Below are 17,500 nucleotides of genomic sequence, written 5' to 3' on the forward strand. Positions count from 1 at the left end.
GGAGAGTCCCCACAAAGATAGTGAACCAGACATGTGTGTGTGTGTGTGTGTGTGTGTGTGTGTGTGTGTGTGTGTGTGTGTGTGTGTGTGTGTGTGTGTGTTTACCACACAGCTGTAAGATCTTGCTGTCAAGTTCTCTGTAGTCGTCTGGCTGTGGTTTGGGCTCCACTGGTGCATTGTGGGATTGATGACCGTGTGGCCGTTTGGAGCATCTCTGCATGTTTCTCACTCTCTTACACGCCACGGTGAGCTGATGGACACACACACACACACACACACACACACGCGTTTGCGTACATTACGAGGGCAAACACAGCTAATGGAGGACCACAGTCTCTCTCTCTCCTTCATTCCTCCGCTTCTGTTCTTCATCTCACAGAAACACATCAAGCGTTTAATTAACAGAGCGGATCCAGAGAGTGAAATACTGAGTGTTTCTTCACATCGGGTGTTTTAAAGCCACGGGATCAGAAGACACGACCATTATATCGTACAGTAAAAGAGAATACATCATATTACAAACTTCTATTCAACAAATCGACTTCTGCTGTTTCTTTCTCTTTCTCTCGAGACTCTGTCCTTTCATTCGCGTTTCGTTTGCTCTCCTGTTCATACGATGCTTTTAAAGCGTCTGATGTTAAATTGCTTCTCTAATCAACAGAATCAAAGCTCTGTGGAGTGTGTGTGTGTCTGTGTGTGTGTGTGTCTGTGTGTGTGTGTTCTGATGATGATGATGGTAGTATGATGAAAGCTTTTGGACCCTCATCACCTCAAATAAAACCTGAGGAGAACGAGAAAGCTTGGCTTTTGACTCCACTGAGATAAACATGAGGATGAAAGAGACGAAATACTACAGAGCCGCCGCTCTCCAGTCAATTCTACATCTGTGTTTGTGTTTGTGTTTTTTACTTCATCAGAATGGTACAAAACTTGGTAAAAGTGGCACTTGCTGTGTGAACACACACACACAAAAAAATCATGGACATGATTAGAAACAATATTCACACTTGTGTTTCTCGCAGTCTGAAATGACGCGTTGGAAATGAATGAGAGAGTTTCCTCTAGTGGAAGCGTTCGGTACTGCAGATGAACACACTCTCACTGAAAGAGCATTTATCAGATATTTGAAACACAGCGAGTTTAGATTTATGGCTTTGATTTTATCACAGTTTTAGAGTAAAACATGATTTTGAAAATATATATTTCATTTAAAAATTGAGAATAGTATTTTTGCAAATTTTTCATAACAATAAACGTAAAATTCTTTAACCTTTTTTAAGTTCACTTTTTTCAAAACTTTTTTCACTTCATCAATAATCTGCCAAGTGTCGTCTCTGAAGAGATCAAACTTCAGTCTGTCGCTCTAGATTTTCAGGTCTATGCTCAAGAAGTGAATAAATGGATTATAAATACAGCGCAAATATAATTTAGTACCATAAAATCCCCTAAAAATACAAAATATTAAATAAAATAAAAACATTATCGAACAAAAAAATGGTACATTCATTTAATTGAAATTCTGTCATTTTTGACCGACACGTGAAGAGCACCAGACGGTTAAGCTCTATATGTTCTCTGTGTGTGTGTGTGTGTGTGTGTGTGTGTGTGTGTGTGTGTGTGTGTGTGTGTGTGTTGGTCTCGTGTCTTACGTGTTTCTCCAGGACGTTGAGGTTTTGTTCGTCTTGTTCTGTCAGCGCTTTACAGCAGAGCTGTGGAGAGAGTCACAGTGTGTCAAACACATCACACAATCCATTACTTCCCTCAGCAAACCACCTGCTCTATTTCTGCCACACACACACACACACACACACACACACACACACACACACACACACACACACACACACACACACACTCGTCCTCTGGCGATTTGCTCCATTTATTTTAGGGGTCACACTGTGACCTTTGACCCCGAGTCTGTCTGCAAGAGTCCCAGAGAGACACTCAACACACACACACACACACACACACACACACACATTTCCCATGAGACACAGCGGCTGATCTAATAGTACCGACACTAAAGGACTGAAATGAAGTGAAACTAGCTCTGATCCAAATACTGTTGAGAAACTGTTGAAATTAATACTTTTATTCATCAAGGACGCATTAATTTGATCAAAAGTGACAGTAAAGACATTTATAATGTTATGAAAGATTATATTTCAAATAAATTATGTTCTTATAAACTTCACACCAACACCATTCATCAAAGAATCCTGAAAAATCTAATTTCTCACAGATTGAAAAAAATGTCAACACTGATAATAATCATAACTGTTTGTTGATCATCAGATCATCATATTAGAGTGATTTCTGAAGGATCATGTGACACTGAAGACTGGAGTAATGATGTTGAACATTCAGCTTTGATCACAGGAATAAATTACACTTTACTATATATTCACATAGAGATCAGATGATTTACACTGGAGTAATATTTCACAGTTTTACTGTATGTTTGATCAAATGAAGGAAGCATGAATGCAATTACAATGGCATAAATAATGTTATGAGATAATGTTTTAAATACAAAAATGTTCAGTCGAAATGATGGTAAAACGAAGTGATACTTTTAAAAGAATGAACTAAAACCGCCAGTAGGTGGCGACGATTACCTGTCTTAATGAGTGAGTCATTGAATCATTCACTCATTCATTCGTTCATTCAGTAACAAAGCAAGTGTCTGTGTTTATGAACGAGTCATTGAATCATTGACTCTCCCGATTCATTAAAGCACAGATTCATCCACTAACGAAACCCTCTGATGTCGTTCTGCCGTGGCTTCGGTTCAAACAACACGAGCAATACTGTGTTTAAACTGAACATCACTTAAGATTACATCTTTGCTTGTTGAACAAAATCAATTTGTTGATATTTGGGAGAAATTGCTTGCTTATATTTTGTCAAGTCACCGCTTTACAGTACAGAGTGTTTCACAGCCGCTTTATAGAGATTACAGGAGAATAATGCAACAGAGTTTGTGTCTAGAAGAGAATATCATCACAGTCCAGCTGAAGTCAGTTCACTGATGATTCATTGATCTATGATTATATATTTATATATTATTATATACATTTTATTAATTCAACATACAAATATCTGGAGTTTGACAGGAAATGTCTTGAAATGTTTTATTAAAGGTGGAGAATTTGATGCAAAAGCTCTTTTTTAACGGTGACGAGATGAATTGACATTTACATTAGAGTTTATTCTGTATTAGAAGCTCCAGCTCATGTTGTGTTTCCTTCCGTCAGTAACCTGAAGAGCCTATAGGAGCTCTGATACAGTCCGTCACTAGCCATGCTCTCTGTCGCCGCACTGAAGCGTCTCCCCTGCACTCAAAACTCTCAGACAATCATAACGTTTTATTACGCAATTAGAAATAAACACTTTAATTGGACTAATGTCGGCTGTAAAGCCGCAACATTGGGCAACTCGTTAAAAATAAAGAGCTATTACATATTTCCACACGAAAAAAAAAAAACTGACATTCGTTCGTCTAAACTTAGGAAAGAGAGAGAGAGACAGAGAGAGAGAGAGAGAGAGAGAGAGAGAGAGAGAGAGAGAGAGAGAGAGAGAGAGGAGAGAGAGAGAGAGAGAGAGAACTTACCAAAATCAGAGATATAACCTTGGCTTCTTCAAGGTCCACTAACGGTATGATGAGAACTAGAGAGAGAGAGAGAGCGAGAGAGAGAGAGAGAGAGAGAGAGAGAGAGAGAGAGAGAGAGAGAGAGAGAGAGAGAGAGAGAGAGAGAGAGAGAGAGAGAGAGACGCTTCAGATTCAACACAACTTAATCACAATCATTAATCATCAAAGTACACAATCATTTCAGATTCATGTGTAAAACACACAAAAACACATTTACAGTAATGAATCTAAAGGGAAAGAGACTGCGATGGATGTTTAAATGTTAAAATAGTCAATTTACTGGCATTTGCTCACACACACACACACACACACACACACACACACACACTAACACACAGTTTCTTTAAATTTGCTGTCTGAAGACTGCATTGTTACACTGGTAAAAATAGTACTAGATAGAGTTAGTCACCATGGGAACTAGAAAAGAGTAAGAGAGAGAGAGAGAGAGAGAGAGAGAGAGACTTTTTGACTTTTAAGGGTCTCTTTAATACAAAAATTAAAAAATTAGGTGAACATTACAAAGCAAAAAAAATATAAAAAAATAAAAAAGAACAAATAGAAAAAAATGAAAAATCACAATTATTAGTTTTTTTTCCCCAAGACGACATTACTCAAATATAAATTTGTAAACATTCATCAGAGTCAACTTCACAAATACACTGCTTAACTTCCCATCTATATTTGAAACTCTCCAGATCATTTATCAATTTATAATAACTGTACTCAATATTGATACGGGATTTTATTAATCCCTTTAATACTAAAAAGACATCAGTTGAACCCTTGTCGCTCAATTTACTTTTCCTTGTCAACCATATGGCCATCTTTGCTTGCCCAAATAGATAATTTAATAAAACATGGCTCTCCCTTTTATTTTTACTATACTTAGGCCCATAAATAAACATTTCAGGCGTAAAAACTTCCCCCAGGGTTTGACACCACTCTTCCATTTTAATAAATAGATGTTGTAATCTCACACAATTAAAAAATAAATGGAAGACTGTTTCTAGTACTCCACAAAAAGGACAACCCTCCCCAACCTGTGGGTCAAGGTGTGCTCTGTGTCTGTTTGTGGCTATTATACCATGCACAATCCTCCATTGCAAGTCCCCAGTTCTTTTCTCAATGGGGGATTTGTACAGGGTCCTCCAGCAGCCTTTAGGGGAAGCGCCTGGCCCAAAGATCTCATGCCATTTAGTCTCTCTCACACTCTGCAACTGCAGAAGATGTGTCACCTTTACACACAGTCCATAAATAGTTTTCTTTCCAGCGTTGCTAAAAAGTCCAAGTTGAGATGTCTTAAAGGAAAGCAAACCATCCTCCATTTCTTGCCATGTTCTGATATCAGGTGAAAAAAGCAACTCTGGAAAGACAGAAATCTCCTCTTCTCCAACAGGTGTCTCTAAAGAGTCTCTATAGTCTTTTGGTAAAAACTCATAAATTTGAGTCAACAGTCTCTCTGCCACACGAACTGACCTTAAGCCCATTTTTAAAGCCAGGTTCTCAGCAGAAATCCATCCCTCTTCAGAAACAAAGTGTCCAATTTTAGTAAAACTTGCATTCCGCAACGCTTTAATGAGGGAAACAGATTTAAAACCATCCAAATCAAGTACAGGATTAAAAATCAGTGGTTCTTCTCTCAGCCATAGTCCATTCACACCATTTGGCTGCCGAGAGAAACAGAAAAAAGTCCATGTTTTTAACATTGATCTATAAAACGATGTCAATCCGCTCAGGTCTAGTTTCTCAATGTCCATAAGAAATAAGTGACGGTCAAATCCCATGTTGCCCGCTCTCTTCAGGAGGGTGCAGGCTATTCCAGCCCAGCTTACATCCTCCCCATACAACAGTCTCTGAGCCGTCTGGAGTCTAAAAGCTCTGACTCTTGCTCCAATGTCCACCAGCCCTTGTCCTCCTTCCTGTAGTGGCAGATAAAGCACTGGTGCCTTCAGCCAGTGCTGTCCTGACCAGAAGAAGTCCACCAGGCACCGTTGAATCCTTCTAACCAGGTCTTCTGGAGGCTCTAGGATCATCATTTTATGCCACAGAGATGATGCAACCAGGTTGTTACAGACCAGGATTCTCCCCCTATAGGACAGCTGGGGCAGCAACCATTTCCAGTGAGACAACCGAGCACACACTTTCTCCACTAGGCCCTCCCAATTTTTATTCCTATATTCGTCTGTCCCTAAAAAGACTCCTAAATATTTGAACCCTGCTTTCCCCCACAGCAAACCACCAGGAAGTGATGGACTACTCGAGTCCTGACCACACCACACAGCTTCACTTTTTTGCCAATTAATTTTGGCTGAGGAAGCTTTCCCATAACATTCCAAAGCCATTTTTAAACATTGAACATCACTATGATTTTTAATTAAAACTGTGACGTCATCTGCATAAGCGGAGAGTTGGATACGACTCTTAAACTCCAGTGAATTGACTTGTAGACCTGTTAGATGTTCTCTTAATTTACATAGTAAAGGCTCAATGACTATACTGTAAAGTTGACCTGATATAGGACAGCCCTGCCTAATGCCTCTGTTAACTTTTACAGGAGTACTGAGGCCACCAGCTATTTTAATCATGCATTGTGCTCCAGCATACAGCAGTCTTATTTTGGAAATAAACTTCTCCCCAAAACCAAAAGCTTTTAAGGTATCAAAAAGAAAAGTGTGATCAACTCTGTCAAAGGCCTTTTCCTGGTCCAATGACAAAAAACCCAAATTAGCATTATTATGAGAAGCAAAATCAAAAGTATCACGTACCAGATGCAAATTGTCTATCATAGATCTTTTTTTTACACAATAAGATTGATCTCTATGTATAATTGTATATAGTATACCGTTTACCCTGCTGGCCAGACATTTTGAAAAAATTTTGTAATCAGAGCCTAGAATTGCTATAGGTCTCCAGTTCTTTAAAAGAGTTAGGTCACCTTTTTTTGGGAGTAACGTTAAAACTGCCCTCTGAGAACTCAAAGGAAGAATTCCATCATTAATACATTTTTGGATCACCTCAAAATAATCATCACCAATGATATTCCAAAAAAACTTATAAAATTCAGCAGGTAACCCATCAAGTCCAGGGGTTCGTCCTGAGGAAAGTCCCATAACAGCAGCAGTAACCTCTGCAAATGTAAGTTCAGTCTCTAAAATATCCTTATGTTCTAATGTCAGGACAGGAAGATCTTGTAGAAGTTGATTTCTGCACAGTTCATCTGAATTTTCAGCAGCATATAAATTAGAATAAAAATCCACCGCAAGTTTGCGCATCACTTCTGGATCTGAGGTGTTGTGTCCATTATTGTCCTTTAAAACATACATCAATTTTTCTTGGCCTGCTTTTCGCTCCAAGTTAAAGAAAAAAGAAGAAGGTCCATCCATGTCTCTTGTTGTTAAGAACCGACTTCTTACGAGAGCTCCTTTAACTTTTTCATTTAAGAAAGAGCTTAACTGATTTTTCCTTTCAGTCCACAGAGCTTGTAGATCTCCATCATCATTATTATCATGCATACTCTTTTCAATGTCTATAATCTCTTTTTCCAACATTACTAGTGTCTTCTTAAAAATCAAAGAGGTATGAGATGCATACTGTTGACAAAAATCTCTAATGTGCGCTTTGCCAACTTCCCACCACTGAATAACATTTTCATAAAGACATTTTTCATTCTTCCAGTTTTCCCAAAAAAAATAAAAATTCTCACAAAAATGTTTATCTTCCAAGAATTTAACATTAAAATGCCAGTAATAGCTAGTATGCTTCCTTTCAGTCAGGATACACTCAAAAGTGATAAGATTATGGTCAGAAATAGCCGTAGGGAAGATATTTGTGTTAACAATCTTATTTCTCATGTTATGTGAAATATAAAAACGGTCTAAACGTGCTCCAGAAACACTGCCATTGGTAACTTTCATCCACGTATACTGGCGTGTTAATAAATTGCGCTCTCTCCATACATCTGAGTATTTTAGATTTTTAATTATTTTAGCCAAACAAAAAGCTGACTGTGAATGAGGTTCTTCCCCATTCCTGTCTCGCACAAAGTCTAGCGTGCAATTCCAATCTCCCCCTAACACAATGAGATCACCATCCTGCTTTTGTTTTAAAATCTTCTCTAGTTTATTAAAAAGCTGTACTCTGTCTGCTCCTATATTAGGGGCATAAATGTTTACAAAAAAGAAATTTAGATTCATAATTTCAGCTCTTACAGTCAAAAGTCTCCCTGGTACCACTTCATCTTTAGATAAAATATTTATTTTTGTTTTGAGAGCAGGGGAAAACAGCACAGCTACTCCAGCACTTACATTAGTTCCATGACTAAGAATTCTATCTCCTTCCCACCACAAGCCCCAATCAATTTCATTGTCTTGACTGCTATGTGTTTCTTGCAAAAAGACAACACTCAAATCTTTCAATCGAAAAATTTCTGATAATAACCCTTTCTTTCTCCTGTCCCTCAATCCATTTATATTAATTGATCCCACCCTCAAAATCTCCATGGACAAGGGGAAAAGAAAGAAAGAAAACCAGAAAGAAAAGATATAAACCATTTAGATTATTTAGTTTTCCCCCTCGCTTTCCCTGTCCCTTTGCCTCGTCTGAGAGCAGTAATGTGCTTCTTAAGACGAAACCGCTTCTGTTGCGAAAGATCATCATAGTTGCTCGTTTTCCTAGCCCATATAACCGAAGCAATAAACTTCTCAATGTCAGGGAAGAAGTTAGTTACATCAACACCAGCTTTGCCTTTTGTTTTATCAAGAAATGCATTAATTTGCTCAACAGTATACAGATCTTTATCAGTTCCTCCTAAGGCCTCTGACCACTGCTCATCATCTCCATCATCAGTACACTGAGAAAAACCATCCATCTCATCTGCCATATTGTCCTCTAAGTCCTCAGCCTGTGCTACACTATCCACTTCACACACATCTTCCACACTACTCTGATCCTCTCTCTTATCAGTATTATCCAATACATTTCTAGATTTACCAGAAACATAACTGCATCCAGGTTGCTCCACACTCTTAGCATTGACATTAATCTCACTCACCTCCTCCATCTTGTCCTGCTCTGTGGCTCCTTCACTCTGCTCCGCATTCCTCTGTTCATCACTTTCACTCGTTTGCTGATCAGTAATCCCGGTATTGTTTACATCATCACTGATCACATCAGATGTGGACGCGCGCTGATCATCTTTACGTGGACAAGCGAAGCGTTTATGGCCCAACTCACCACATTCAAAACACTTTAAGCTCTCAGTGCTGGCGTAAACCATATACGTATTATTCATATGATTGACGCGGAAAGAGACTTCTAGACTACGATCCTGTGAGCTCAAAAACATTAAAACCTGGCGCCTAAAAGAAAGAACATGTTTTAGCGCGTTATTTCTACATCCAAGGGGGATCATTCTGACGGGGCTTGCAATCTTTCCAAACCTCTGCAGTTCTTTCGTTAAGATCTCATTAGGTATAAAAGGTGGGACGTTCGAGATTATAATTTTCGTTGCTGGAGCAGACAGCGGGGTTATCGAAACAAACTTTTCTTTCACCCACATTCCGCTCACAGTCAACTGATTGACCAAGGAGTCTGATTTTAAAAACATAACGACAGCTTTGTTCATCCGTGAGGCCGAAATAATGTTCTCGAAACCAACCTGCTCTCCTATAATCAACAGCAACTCTTCCACCGTCACTCCGGGTTCTGGTACACACTTGCACCCATTACGGAGTGACAGAGTTGGCGTTCCTTGCACGGAAACAGACGCCATACCGGCGTCCGAAAACCGCGCAAGTTAATTAATAACGAAACAAAAAGACGTATAGGCGAGGGGGAAGAAAGAGAAAAAAAGAAAAAAAGAAGGAAAAAGAAAAAGAAAAGAAAATAAAGGAAAAAAATAGAAACGAAGGTTTCACAATCGCTCTCACAAACGCGCGCTCAACTCCCACACACTCCAAACACTCGCACCGGAAGTGAGAGAGAGAGAGAGAGAGAGAGAGAGAGAGAGAGAGAGAGAGAGAGAGAGAGAGAGAGAGAGAGAGATGAAAAATGGGAAAATCTGATGAAAGTGTCTAAACGTTCATCAGTGTAAATCTCTCAATTAAAACTTCTTACATTATCATATTGTTTCTTTGATTTAACAGTGCTGCGTGTAATCAGGTTCACTTGTTCACACACACACACACACACACACACACACAAACACACACACACACACACACACACACTCTCTCTCACACACACACACACACACACACACACACACACACACACACACACACACACACACACACACACACACACACACTCTCTCTCTCACACACACACACACTCTCTCTCTCACACACACACACACACACACACTCACACACACACACACACACACACACACACACACACACACACACACACACACACCTCGTTTATCAGGAGGCAGTGGTGTGGTCAGTGCGCTCCTGTGTTTCTCGTGTAGTTCTGATGACGAGAGACCGACACACACGAGTCTCTTCTGCTGGTTAACCGCGTCTCTGAAACACACACACACACACACACACACACACACACACACACACACACAATAATGATCATCTCATCGCTTGAATAAATAAACACTTAATTGCACAAAAGCAAAAACTCAGTTACCAAGTTAAATCTCCCAGCATAAGCTGTTCTAACAGACGTACTGGAGTTATTTCTGCATAATGAATGTTTTATTCTCTATATTTCACTACATTCATCATAAATTACAGAGTGCAAGACCGATACTGTATCCCAGCATGCAGTGTTCTCAACCTGACCTTCCATCTCCAGTGCAACAAATAAAGCAGAAGTAACATCAGCCAACATCTCCTTCTCGTTACGTCACAACATTCACACACACACACACACACACACACACACACACACACACACACACACACACACACACACACACACACACACACACACACACACACTCTCACACACACACTCACACACACACACACACACACACACACACACACACACACACACACACACACACACACACACACACTCACACACTCTCACACACACACACACACACACACACACACACACACACACACACACACACACACACACACACACACACACACACACTCACACACACACTCTCACACACACACTCACACACACACACACACACACACACACACACACACACACACACACACACACACACACACACACACACACACACACACACACACACACACACACACACACACACACACACACACACTCACACTCACACACACACACACACACACACACACACACACACACACACACACACTGGACTGAAATGCAAGTCTGCACTGTTTCAGAACGTTAATGAACTGCATAATGCATAATATTTTAATTACAGTTTACTTAATTACATTTTAAAGCACAGAGGACAGGGATATTCATCATGCACATAAACAATGAGAGTCTCAATTAGACTCACAATAATATTAAACTTAAGAATATTTATCTGTAAATAAAGCATATTGGCTACACTTTACAATAAGATCCCATTATTAATGCATTAACTAACATTAATAATAAGCAACACATTTGGTACAGTATTTTATTCATCTTTTTTAATGTTAGTTAATACCATTATATATTTGTTATTTATAATTTATATAAAAAAATATAAATGAATAAGTTCGATTAATTGCGATTAATCGCGATAAAAATAAAAGTTTGTGTTTAATATGTGTGTGTGTACGGTGTATAATTATTTTGTATATGTAAATACACACATATGCATGTATATATTAAAGAAAAATGTGTTATTTATATATAAAAATGTATATAATAATAGAAATTATGTATAATATATATACAGTATATACATGCAAATATTAAATATATAGACAGAATAATTACACACAGCACACACACATATGTAAATACAAACTTTTATTTTTGATGTGATTTCTTGTGATTAATTGCTGCCCAGCACTAAAATAAAAATACTAATACTAATCTACAAAAAGAAATCAAATGCAAGAGATGTATGAACAATATTCATTATAAAACAATGTTGTGCTATTTACAAAAAAAAAAAAAATATATATATATATATATGGTAACAATATTACACATGACATTTTTGAGTAGTTTTTAAGGCTTGGTTTATTTAATAGAATCTACCTGAATAAATCATGTAAAATCCCCTAAATTATTAAGTTTATGACAAAATATATTTAATATTTTTAGCGAAATTAGTTTTTTTTAAATTTTTTTTACTTAAGTTGACTCTGAAAAGTATGTGATTTAGAGTGAATGGAAATGACCTGTTTATATTTGACTGAGTTATATTGTATAATTAATAGACTGTAATGTACACCGCTAACACAGAACAGAAACACACATGAAGTTATTGCTTATTGAACAAAGCAACATATTTCATATTATTAGTATAGTTATTCACAACCTAACCATCAGCTCTACTCTTCTGCATAATGGTAACCATCAACATATCAGACATAACTGAACATTAAACATTAACAGATGTTTCCCTTCACTCAAAAACACATGAAATCACAGTTCATTTCAATATTTACTCTCCATTTCCATCCATGAGCAAAGCATGCTGGGAACTAACAACGCCGTCTCTAAATAAAACCGCATAATTGAACTAATTCTCCTATAATAAATAGCCTTCCTTTTATCAGCTTAATCGGTTCCTCAATTCAAAGCCTCAAAACTGTGTGTGTTTCCTTAAAAAATTAGGAAATGTATCTCTTAGTTTTATCAGTGGTGAAGTATTCTATATGTTCTATACAACACTGAACCTCACTTTTCTTAATAATATATATATATATTTAATTATCACCTTCATTTTTTAAATGAAAATTACAAGACCCATGATTCATTTTTTACACTGTATGAATCAGTGACTCAGTGAATCAGTGACTCAGTGAATCAGTGACTCAGTGAATCAGTGACTCAGTGAATCAGTGACTCAGGCCACTGGAACGAACTGACTCACTCGGATGAACAAACTAAAGCACGATGATGTAATGTTCTGTTGGACAAATGAGCTGATTACTGTAGCGCTCCAGTGCTGTCGCAGTGCGCTGGGATTTGATTCTCAACACGACCTCTGCAGGGAATAAAGAAGGAATCAGTAAACGAGGGAAAGTTTGATCTGTTCCACTTTAAAGGGCTTTAGGAAGAAAGCAAAGCACAGCTCCACGCTGGCGGCTTTCCCATCATGCACTGCTTCTTTACAGCCTGAGCTATTCAGCTGCTGAAAACCAATTTGCACCCTGTCTGTGTGTGTGTGTGTGTGTGTGTGTGTGTCTCGTCTCTGGCCTCAACCTGAAGTGTGTGTTGAGAAGGTCCAGAAGTCTGATTACAGGCTGACCACTGCCGGACCCTTTTAAAGAGGTTTTACACTCATTCCGTGTGTGTGTGTGTGTGTGTGTGTGTGTGTGTGTGTGTGTGTGTGAGTGTGAGTGTGTGTGTGTTTAGATCTTTGGCGAGGACATCGAGAGATGCTGTTGCTTTTGTTTCGTCTCTCTCTCTCTCTCTCTCTCTCTCTCTCTCTCTCTCTCTCTCACACACACACACACACACACACACACACACACACACACACACACAGGGCGTCTGTTTGAAGTCTTATAAAGGTGTGTGAAGTCCTCTGATTTCACCCTGACCACATCAAACGAGAGAACAGATCCTGTGAACACGGAGGACGGGATTCCTAAAAGATTGAACAAACACACACTTGTGTTTCTCAAGAACATCTTCTTTAAAATCAACATGAATCAACGCTTACTCATGTTACGTGACGTATTAAAAAAGGTTAAATCCGCTACCTAAAACTTTTAAAACTATTAAAACTTGTTAATTGGAATAAAAATAAAACAAAAAATGTTTAAATATTAGATAAAAAAAACCATTAAGCAAAAATTAACTAAAACTAAATTTGTTTATGCTTTATTTTAAGGTGTCGTTGTTACAGTGTAATTATATATTTAAGTACTGAGTAATATTAAGCAACTACATGTACTTACTATAGGGTTAGGGTAGGATTAGGGTTAGTTATATGTAATTATGTATAATTTACTGTTATTACTATGGTAAGTACATGTAACATATGTAACAAGGACACTGTAATAAAGTGTTACCAAAAATTTTAAAAATATCTGTATGAATTTGAATTAAAAAATATATAATATAAATACAACAGAATATAAATATACGAAAAACTATAAATGAAAATGAACAAACTAAAACTATTTAAAATATTTTTATTTGAAATGAAATAAATAAATATAAATGCAAGATTAAAAACTAAAACTACACAAAACTTAAAAATGTTGCCTAGGCAACTAATTGAAACAAGTTTAAGATATTATTAAAATGGTGTTATGAATGTCACCTTGATTCCCTGATTCCCTCCAGCATGACCGGTGTCTGAAGCACACGTGAAAACCCTGTCCGGTGACGTCACTACTGGTGCGACCAGAGAACGAAAGGGCACCTGTACTACACATCATCCACTTCCATGCTCGGATGGCCAGAAGCTAGTTAGTTTACTTTATAAAGTTTTAAATATGGATATTTTTCTTACACAAATGCATGGCTTCACTTCAGAAGGCCTTTATCAACCCCTCAGAGCCTGTGGAGCACTTTATAGCCCCTTTCACACAGAGATTCCGGAAAATACACGGATAAAGTGACCCGGGATTTGACCCGGGTTCGTTTGATTTTGGTTCATTCACACTGCCAGTGATTTTCCGGAATCAGAGAGTGCGTTCACACACAACCCGTAAAAATGCCGTAAAGACACGTGACATCGATGTGACTTGTAATCTCAGCAGCGTCTCAAGTTTGCTTATGAGTTGCGATCTCTCTCTCTCTCTCTCTCTCTCTCGAGAAACCACGCCTGTGCATTTGTTTCTCTGATTCGATCATAAAATTGCGCTTTACGTACCGTTTCACAGCTGGAGAACGAGCCCGGCTTCAGCGTCATCACTACGACACGGCATTATTACGGCTTTTGTTCACACAGCGCGCGTTCCGGGACTGAACACGGCAATGTTACTAGGTCCCGACCCGGCATCGATCCCGGCATAAATCCCGGGTCGAGTTTGCGTTCACACAGAAGCCGCTCTGGCAATTTGCCGGCAATTTGCCGGGTTCAAAGCGCTGTGTGAAAGGGGCTTATGATGGATAGATGCACTTTATGATGGACAGAAGCACTTTTATCATGGACAGATGCACTTTTATGATGGATAGATTCACTTTTATGATGGATAGATGCACTTTTATGATGGACAGATGCACTTTTATGATGGATAGATGCACTTTTATGATGGTCAGATGCACTTTATGATGGACAGAAGCACTTTTATGATGGACAGAAGCACTTTTATGATGGACAGATGCACTTTTATCATGGACAGATGCACTTTTATGATGGATAGATGCACTTTATGATGGACAGAAGCACTTTTATCATGGACAGATGCACTTTATAATGGACAGATGCACTTTTATGATGGATAGATGCACTTTTATGATGGACAGATGCACTTTTATGATGGATAGATGCACTTTTATGATGGACAGATGCACTTTATGATGGACAGATGCACTTTATGATGGACAGAAGCACTTTTATGATGGACAGATGCACTTTTATCATGGATAGATGCACTTTTATGATGGATAGATTCACTTTTATGATGGACAGATGCACTTTTATGATGGATAGATGCACTTTTATCATGGATAGATGCACTTTTATGATGGAAAGATGCACTTTTATGATGGATAGATTCACTTTTATGATGGACAGATGCACTTTTATGATGGATAGATGCACTTTTATCATGGATAGATGCACTTTTATGATGGATAGATGCACTTTTATGATGGATAGATTCACTTTTATGATGGACAGATGCACTTTTATGATGGATAGATGCACTTTTATGATGGACAGATGCACTTTTATGATGGACAGATGCACTTTTATGATGGATAGATTCACTTTTATGATGGACAGATGCACTTTTATGATGGACAGATGCACTTTTATCATGGATAGATGCACTTTTATGATGGATAGATGCACTTTTATGATGGATAGATTCACTTTTATGATGGACAGATGCACTTTTATGATGGATAGATGCACTTTTATGATGGACAGATGCACTTTTATGATGGACAGATGCACTTTTATGATGGATAGATGCACTTTTGTGATGGATAGATGCACTTTTATCATGGATAGATGCACTTTTATGATGGATAGATGCACTTTTATGATGGATAGATTCACTTTTATGATGGACAGATGCACTTTTATGATGGATAGATGCACTTTTATGATGGACAGATGCACTTTTATGATGGACAGATGCACTTTTATGATGGATAGATTCACTTTTATGATGGACAGATGCACTTTTATGATGGACAGATGCACTTTTATCATGGATAGATGCACTTTTATGATGGACAGATGCACTTTTATGATGGATAGATTAACTTTTATGATGGACAGACGCACTTTTATGATGGACAGATGCACTTTTATAATGGACAGATGCACTTTTATGATGGATAGATGTACTTTTATGATGGACAGATGCACTTTTATGATGGACAGATGCACTTTTATGATGGATAGATGCACTTTTATGATGGACAGATGCACTTTTATAATGGACAGATGCACTTTTATAATGGACAGATGCACTTTTATGATGGACAGATGCACTTTTATGAGATGCACTTTTATGATGGTTAGATGCACTTTTATGATGGACAGATGCACTTTTATGATGGATAGATGCACTTTTATGATGGACAGATGCACTTTTATGATGGATAGATGCACTTTTATGATGGATAGATGCACTTTTATGATGGATAGATGCACTTTTATGATGGACAGATGCACTTTTATGATGGATAGATGCACTTTTATGATGGACAGATGCACTTTTATGATGGATAGATGCACTTTTATGATGGACAGATGCACTTTTATGATGGATAGATGCACTTTTATGATGGACAGATGCACTTTTGTGATGGATAGATGCACTTTTATGATGGATAGATGCACTTTTATAATGGACAGATGCACTTTTATGATGGACAGATGCACTTTTATGATGGACAGATGCACTTTTATGATGGACAGATGCACTTTTATAATGGACAGATGCACTTTTATGATGGACAGATGCACTTTTATGATGGACAGATGCACTTTTATGCAAGAGCCAGGACATTTTTAATATAACTCTGATTGTGTTCGTCTGACAGAAGAATGTCATATACACCTAGCATGAGTTGAGGAGGAGTAAATCATGGGCTAATTTGCATTTTTGGGTGAACTATCCCTTTAAGGCTAAAGACTGATTGTTTCTCCTTCAGTATCGAATAGAGTTTCATACTGGACAGACCAGTGTGTGTTTAACAATCTGTCATCACGTCTGTCCTCCTGCTCTGCAGTTTTCCAGATTTCCGGAACATTCTTCAGGAGAGAGAGACATAGAGAGAGACTTTGGCTTCTAAAAGCCTTTTAATTTACACCATTACAGAGCTAATATACAAAACACACACACACACACACAACACACACACACACACACACACACACACACACACACACACACACACACACACACACACACACACACACAAATAAAAGAGAGTGAGATTATTTAATTTAATTTAAAATTCAGCTTTGATCACAGGAATAAATTACACTTACTATATACCATATATTAATATATATTCACATTGAAAACATTTTGACATTATAATAATATTTCACTGTTTTTACTATGCCGAACT

The 17,500-nt window shown here is 37.9% G+C and overlaps 1 protein-coding gene across 7 annotated transcripts in view; it reads right to left on the minus strand.

Annotated features, from left to right (window-relative positions):
* pde2a (phosphodiesterase 2A) overlaps window positions 1-17,500 on the minus strand; it is a 202,117-nt gene that overhangs the window by 57,781 nt on the left and 126,836 nt on the right. For all 7 annotated transcript variants that reach the window (XM_082179948.1, XM_082179947.1, XM_082179950.1 and 4 more), the window contains 4 exons: window positions 10,070-10,179; window positions 3,614-3,669; window positions 1,650-1,709; window positions 106-250 (listed from right to left, as the gene is read on the minus strand). In XM_082179948.1, the coding sequence (XP_082036074.1) occupies window positions 106-250; window positions 1,650-1,709; window positions 3,614-3,669; window positions 10,070-10,179 (371 nt within the window). The remainder of the gene's footprint in view (window positions 1-105; window positions 251-1,649; window positions 1,710-3,613; window positions 3,670-10,069; window positions 10,180-17,500) is intronic.

Source organism: Leuciscus leuciscus, assembly GCF_965113295.1.
Source record: "Leuciscus leuciscus genome assembly, chromosome: 9".
NCBI lineage: Eukaryota > Metazoa > Chordata > Actinopteri > Cypriniformes > Leuciscidae > Leuciscus > Leuciscus leuciscus.